Source organism: Trypanosoma cruzi, assembly GCF_000209065.1.
Source record: "Trypanosoma cruzi strain CL Brener chromosome Unknown tcruzi_1047053504933, whole genome shotgun sequence".
Lineage (NCBI taxonomy): Eukaryota > Euglenozoa > Kinetoplastea > Trypanosomatida > Trypanosomatidae > Trypanosoma > Trypanosoma cruzi.
Window position 1 is genome coordinate 1 of NW_918969.1, and position 6,510 is coordinate 6,510.

At 47.6% G+C, this 6,510-nt stretch overlaps 3 protein-coding genes across 3 annotated transcripts, besides 14 other annotated features; all 3 read left to right on the forward strand.

Annotated features, from left to right (window-relative positions):
• On the forward strand, nucleotides 1–680 carry Tc00.1047053504933.10 (calpain-like cysteine peptidase, putative; the record flags this gene model as incomplete). Its single annotated transcript, XM_799608.1, has 1 exon — nucleotides 1–680. A coding segment is annotated over one exon (680 nt), but the record flags the coding sequence as incomplete, so codon positions are not given.
• Nucleotides 1–6,510: a sequence feature (heterozygous, non-Esmeraldo-like haplotype).
• Nucleotides 965–990: a microsatellite.
• Nucleotides 1,048–1,095: a microsatellite.
• Nucleotides 1,251–1,278: a microsatellite.
• Nucleotides 1,392–1,435: a sequence feature (AT_rich).
• Nucleotides 1,827–1,880: a sequence feature (A-rich).
• Nucleotides 1,915–1,937: a microsatellite.
• Nucleotides 2,213–2,240: a sequence feature (AT_rich).
• On the forward strand, nucleotides 2,286–3,374 carry Tc00.1047053504933.20 (uncharacterized protein; the record flags this gene model as incomplete). Its single annotated transcript, XM_799609.1, has 1 exon — nucleotides 2,286–3,374. The coding sequence occupies one exon, from the start codon at nucleotides 2,286–2,288 to the stop codon at nucleotides 3,372–3,374; it is 1,089 nt and encodes a 362-aa protein (XP_804702.1).
• Nucleotides 3,378–3,402: a sequence feature (AT_rich).
• Nucleotides 3,412–3,459: a microsatellite.
• Nucleotides 3,625–3,646: a sequence feature (AT_rich).
• Nucleotides 3,753–5,612, forward strand: Tc00.1047053504933.30 (uncharacterized protein; the record flags this gene model as incomplete). Its single annotated transcript, XM_799610.1, has 1 exon — nucleotides 3,753–5,612. The coding sequence occupies one exon, from the start codon at nucleotides 3,753–3,755 to the stop codon at nucleotides 5,610–5,612; it is 1,860 nt and encodes a 619-aa protein (XP_804703.1).
• Nucleotides 5,771–5,807: a microsatellite.
• Nucleotides 5,859–5,967: a sequence feature (T-rich).
• Nucleotides 6,007–6,033: a microsatellite.

The window sequence follows — 6,510 nt, forward strand, 5'->3', positions numbered from 1 at the left end:
TCCCTGACGGCATGGATGCAACGGAGCCTGACAACACCTTTTGGATGGAATGGAGGGATGTCTTGACAACCTTTGTTGGCGGTGGTGTGTGTCACGTCAAGCGCAACTGGTACGACTACCGCATTCGTGGCGATTTTAACGATGGCTATCCGACTGTGTGTCTTGGAATAAACGTTTCAGATCCCGTGGATGCGTACATTGTTCTCTCTCAGGAGGATGAACGTGATGGCGATGATCTTGAATACGCAGCGATGCTCATCAGTGTCTCCCGTCATGGTGGCAAGCATGAAAAGATGGATCGCACAAGCAGCTTGGATGTGGAGATGCCCGGATGCGAGCTTAAATTCAACTTTGCCCGCGACGTTGCGATGCGCTACACGTTTGAGCCGGAGGGGAACCCGTACTTTGTCATCCCCCGTGTCCACGACAACTCCATCTCCAAGCCCTATGTTCTCGGCTTGCTGATGGACACGTACGCTGGAAATGGCATCCGGGTGGAGTTCAAGGGCATCGACAGGGAGTGCAGGGTGTTCCAGAACATGCCTACCTTCTCGGTGAAGGGCATGACGCGGGATGTGAGCACGGAGTATCAGATCCGCAACCCGCGGCAGCCGTCGGAATGTGTGGGGGCGGAGCTGAAGGATGAACGGCTGAAGGAGTTTGGTGTCTACGAAAATTAGAGGAGATGGCAAGGGAGAGCGTCACGCTGGACGCTTAAGAGGGAAACAACCCTTTTTCCGCCAAAAAATAATAAAAAATGACAACAACGCCCACGTCACGAAGGATTTCCGTGGATGGGTGGCAACGGTGGGCAGTGCGTGCTGCCGATGCCATCGTGTGAGGACGAGGCGGGCGGACGCCGGAAGGGAGGGAAAAGATAATGTGATGTGGCTGCACGGTGTTGTTGTCATTATTTTCGTCAGAGACAATTATTTCCGCTGCGTGACGGGAAATTTTTGTCCAAATACATATATATATATGTATATATATTTTTCCCGCTGCGAGGAATCGTTTTAGGCATTTATATTGAGACTGTTATTTGTTTACTTATTTTTATTTTTATTTTTATTTGTTTTTTATTTGTATTGTTATTTTGTTTTGTTTTGCGGGATTATTTGCCGCACGCACAGACATGCAGAGAGAATGAGAAGGTGAAGATCCTGCGGGTAAATGGTATCGACATGTGTGTGTGCGTGTGTGCATTTGGTAAGTACGCTTGGGACGGCAGCATGTGTATAACTCCGTGGATGTTTTTTTTCTTTTTTTTCTTTCTTTTTTGTCAATGAAGGATAAAATATTTACATGGCGGAGTAAAACTTTTTTTTTTTTCCCCATTCACATCGATAATGAACTACTCATTTGCGTACATATTTCCTTTCTTGTTTATGTGCATTTATAAATTATTATTTTTATTTTTTTATTTTTTGTTTTTTTACGTCTCATCCATGAATGGCGTTGTGGCGCATTTGTTTTCTCGCTGCAACGAGGCGTATGATCGGTGCGGCCTCCCCCCCCTCTGCATTACTGCGATGTAAAATGAAACGGACGTATGCTGCACGGGGATAACTGGCGAATGGTGGATTTTAATTCAGGTGGCAGATGCGCCGTCATGCCTTGTGTGCCTCACCGCCCTGGCATTTGGTGCCCGCAAGGTGACGGCAGAGCGAGCAGCGTCAAGGCGGCATTGCGACTGCTGACCAAAACCATTCGAGTGCATCGCCACACCGCCCGTGAAGGGGGACATTGAAAGGATGAGAAGAAGAGGAAGAAAATGATAATAATATATGAGCGTTAACGTTGACATTTTATGTGAATGAAGGGAAGGGGAGAAGAAAACTTAAAAAAAAAAAAGAAAGGAAAAGAGGAGCGGGAGGAAAGAAGGGCGGTACATTACAGGGTGCATACATCCGTATGTTTATTTTATTTTGTTTTATTTTTACTGTTTGCCTTTTCTCTCTCTCTCTCTCTGTGTGTGTTAATATTTTGTCTTTGCATAAGGCATGGGCGACGACAGTAGCGAGAGGGGACGAATGCCTTCTTGGCTGTTTGTATGTGCATGTGCACGGCTACTCTTTCATGTCCGCCACACGTGGCAGCATGACGCTCAGCAGTGACACTGTTGTTTGCCTTCACATTTAATTTCTTTTCTTTTTTCTTTTTGAAAGGCTCACGTGTGACGCCACCACAAACATCACAAGGACCGCGTCTATTCTTTAAATATTCTTTTTTTTTTTTTTTTTGAAGGGGTTTCTGCCTCAGTCAGCGCTCGTGTGTTGTGTTTTTGCATGTCCAACGGTGCGGTGCCACTTTTATCGACAGTGCCTCCTAGTTACCGTGACAGACTTGTAGCATTTTTCCATGAGCACGATGAGACCAAACTGGGTTACGTGGATGACATGCTGGAAAAGTATGCCGGGAAGGAGGAGAAGCTTATAGCGGCACTCCTGAAGAAGTACAAATCACGGCTGCCGCAGCCTGAATGTGCCGTTGCTCCTGCTGTTGACCTTCCAGCAGGGGACTTGCAGGACGAGTGTCATCCTTCTTCTGATGGCAAAAGTGCGTATCGTGATGCCGCTGTGGCGATACTGCAGAAGTATGACCCATCGAGGCTGGTGCACGTGGACTACCTTCTTTGTAAGTACGAGGGAAAAGAAGAATTGCTTGTGAGGCAATTGAAGAAGAAATACGCTAAGGGGGGCATCCAGCCGGCTCATGATGACCGTTCACCGTTAGCGTCCACAACACCCGTCGAGCGTGTCGATTACCACCAGCGTTTGACGTCCTTTTTTCTTCGTTACGACCCTGAAAAGGTGCCACATGTCGAAATGATTCTTCGCAAGTATTCTGGGAAGGAAGCGAAGCTGATTAAGGCACTTGTGCGTCGCTTTGGCCCTGAGCCTTCAGTCATTGAAGGGTGTTCCGCTGATCAGGAAGGGGAAAAGCCATGTTTGGCGTCTACGGAAGATACAGCCGTGGCACCGGGTGACTCCGTGAAGGATACACGCAATAATTTGAGTGGCAGTGAAGGTCTGGCGGTTGCCCGTGCGGAAGGCAGTCAGCGTACGGTGGATGTCTCGAGTTTTATCCGATTATTTAGTGTGGAGTGGTGTCTTACGGAAGAGCAGCAGGCAGAGAATTCACGGCGTCTTGACGCATTCTTTCACTCACACCCGGCGCGTCCATCGTCTCAACCTGCGCCGCTTTTACCCTCCGTTCAAACCTGCGGGGAAACTGTTGATCCGGACATATGGTCGCTGCCGGAGGTCTCTCAGGAAGAGCTGCAGCGATGGCGAGAAGAAAAGCTTTCGCTGTCTGATCGTCTCGTATGGCGGAGGCGGAAACCAATAAAGCAAGTGAATATGCAACGAATGTAGTACAATTATTTTTTAATTATTTTTTTATGCCTCTGTACTTCTTCTTCTTCTTCTTCTTGTTGTTGTTGTTGTTTTTCTTCTTCTTTCTTGACGTGAACTGTCTTATCGACACTGAATATTGTGAATATGACTGCTACGTACTGTTGCCTGCCCATCTACCCCTACATGCGTACGTGCACGTTGATGCCTATATGTATTGTCGTGTTTGTCTTCAAGCGATAATGTTTACATGGCGTCATGACTGTTGTTGTTATTATTATATATATATATATGTTCTCTCACTCCTATTCTTATTTATATTTCAATTATTTTACGAAGGAATACTTCATTTATCTGTAAGAGTGCTGGTTGTGGTCTTTTTTTTTTTGCCGAGACAACATGGGGTCGGTCTTTTCGAAGAAGTCAGAGGAGCCACCCAAAGCGCAGACTGGGAAAGCGAAACGCGCTTCTCTTCCCTCTCCTGCTGCTCCTGCTGCTACAGCCAAAGTCCCTGCGGATGATGCGCATGCGACGGGTTTTTCTGCAGCCTTTGAGGAACGTATTCGCCGATTTTACGCGCATTACAGCCCGGATAAAGTTGATACGGTGCCGGTAATTCTTCGCCACTGGACGGGAACCGAGGAGGAACTGATACAGACGCTGGTGAGGCGCTACGGGCCGGAGCTTAATGACGCCGCAAAAACGCCTGCCCCTCCGCTCACGGAGAACGCCACTGATGATGCAAAGGTGTGGGAGTCCCGTTTTGCGCGCCAACTTTTGGCGTATCGTCCCGAAAGATTGTCTCGACTTCGCAGGGTTTTGGAGCGTGCGAAGGGCAAAGAGGAGGCGACGTTGATGTCTTTCATCAAGCAGATGGGGCCGGAGCCGCAGGGACCGTTGCCCGATCCCCTGCATGACACAACACGCATCTCCACCAATGAAGCGTCACGTAAAACGGTACAGGAAGAAGTTGACCCACAGCCTGCGGTGGTCACAAAGGCGGAACAGCCCGCTGAGGTGATGGAAACACCATCAACGATAAAAGACATGACGGCTGAGAAAGTTGACTCCGTGGAAGAAAAGAATGTGGTGCCGGTTCACAGCCTCAAACGACGCATGAGCAGCTTTCTTGGTGTGCGGGTGCCTGAGAAGCTGCCTGCGCTGGAAGAGTACCTTCGTCGATATGCCGAGGAGGGGGAAAAGCTGTTTGATTCATTGCGGGAGAATTACGGCGCCGATCCAACGGAGGAGGAAACGAAGGAATATTTTGTGAGGCGTCTTGAGGGACTGTACACGTGTTACAAACCAGAGAGTGTTGCTTCTGCTGCGAGTGAAGTAGCGGCGCACTATGGCACAGAGGAGGAGTACTTGGAGACGCGTTCTAAGGAACTTAATGCGGATCCCAAGATGATGTTCACGATGACGATCGGACCAACAGAAGAGACACGTGCACAACTTTTTGAGTATGGCGACAAGGGGACGCAGGAACCAGCGCAGTGTGACAAAAACAACGATGAGGAGCCGAAAACAAATGTTCATCGAGTGGAGGCTGAGGCGCTGCCGGACGTTGAAAATTGCCTGCCCGAGAAGCAGAGCAACGACTTCCAAGATGTCCCGCTCTGCGATGAGCCCATTCTTTCCACCACGGATCCACTTGTTGCCGACGATGAACCGCCCACCGAGAACACGCCGAAATTACTTCAGAAAACAAAATCCGACACGGAGGAGGATTTCAAGCAGATGACTGAAACGCTCTCTCATACCGTGGAGGAACAGCAACGGCAGTTGACAGCACTTCAGGCGGAAATTGATCGTCTTGGCAGTTTTATGGAGGATTTTCAAATTTTTTCACCGAAAAAATTCTCCTTTTCTCCAGCGCCTGTGAAGAAGCAACAGCTGGACTGCACCTCCATGCCTTCTCCTTCCTCCTCACCACAAATATCGTACAAATTGCGACGCACGACTGAAGCCAGCGTCGCGAATACTAAAAGTTCCTCTTTTGATTGCCATGCGTGCCGTCATGGATCGGTGGAGGATTTACTCCCACCGCCGCCACCGCCGCGTTGCCGCCCACCGCGTAATGCCTCTTCAGCCACTCGGCAGTTGGCAGTGAAGGTGCCGTCGTTGTTTGTGTTGCGAACGCCGTCACCTTCACGAGAGGTGCGGACGCTTGCAGAAATGCGCCTGGAGTATGAGAGAGAACGAGAGAACATTTGTTCTGCCGAGAAGCGATTGCTTGCCTGTGGCGTCGTTCTGTAGTAGCCCTACATGTTATAGAAAAAGGATAAATAAATTCAAGAATGAAGGATATCGTAATGTTAGGACACGTCTAGCAATAGGACACACCCTATGCATACAACACAAGGGATGAATGGAGAGTTTTCTGCAGAAGGTGTTGTTATTACCGAGCCCCTTTCTTTATTTTTTTATATTTATTTTATTTTATTTTATTTTTTACCTCACTCACTGTTTAAATACTGTTTTAATTTTAATTTTATAGCCGCGTTTTTTGTTTTTTTTTACTTTTTTGTAAGTGAATAATTATTTCCTGTTTTTTTTTTTTTCCCCCTTCTTTTTATTTTGTTTGTGTGTACATATTTCTCTTTTTATTTCTGTGCTTGATGTACTTTTAATTGATGATGGCAACACCCCCTTTTTTTTTTTCTTTTTTTTTTTTTTTGATGCTCTTTGATATCATGCGTGGGCTTTTCTCAATAAGCACAGAAATGCGTTGCAGCAAACGTGTCATGCGTAACAGAACGCCGCATTACAGGCAGGAATGCGGCCAATGGATGTGGAGGCACGGCTGAAAAAGGCTGCACCGGCCAGGCGTTTTGAGACACGTGACGTCCATTTATGCATTCGACGTTATAGAAAAAAAAAAAAACAACGGCACTGTTGACCTGCAAGCAGGAGACGAGTGGTGAAATGCGGCATCACCGGTTTCAATGACGTAATTTTTCTTCAAATGACGTCTACATGGCACCTCCTGCTTGTTGCCAGGGGGCATGATGACACAGGAGTCCCAGCAGCGTAATTGACTACAAGCCTTGAAGACAAACAGGACGTGTTGGCACATAAAAACATGTCAAACCATTTTCTTCCATACTCAGAGGTGGGTGGGAAATGAAGAATAAATGTCTTCACTGTTGTCCCA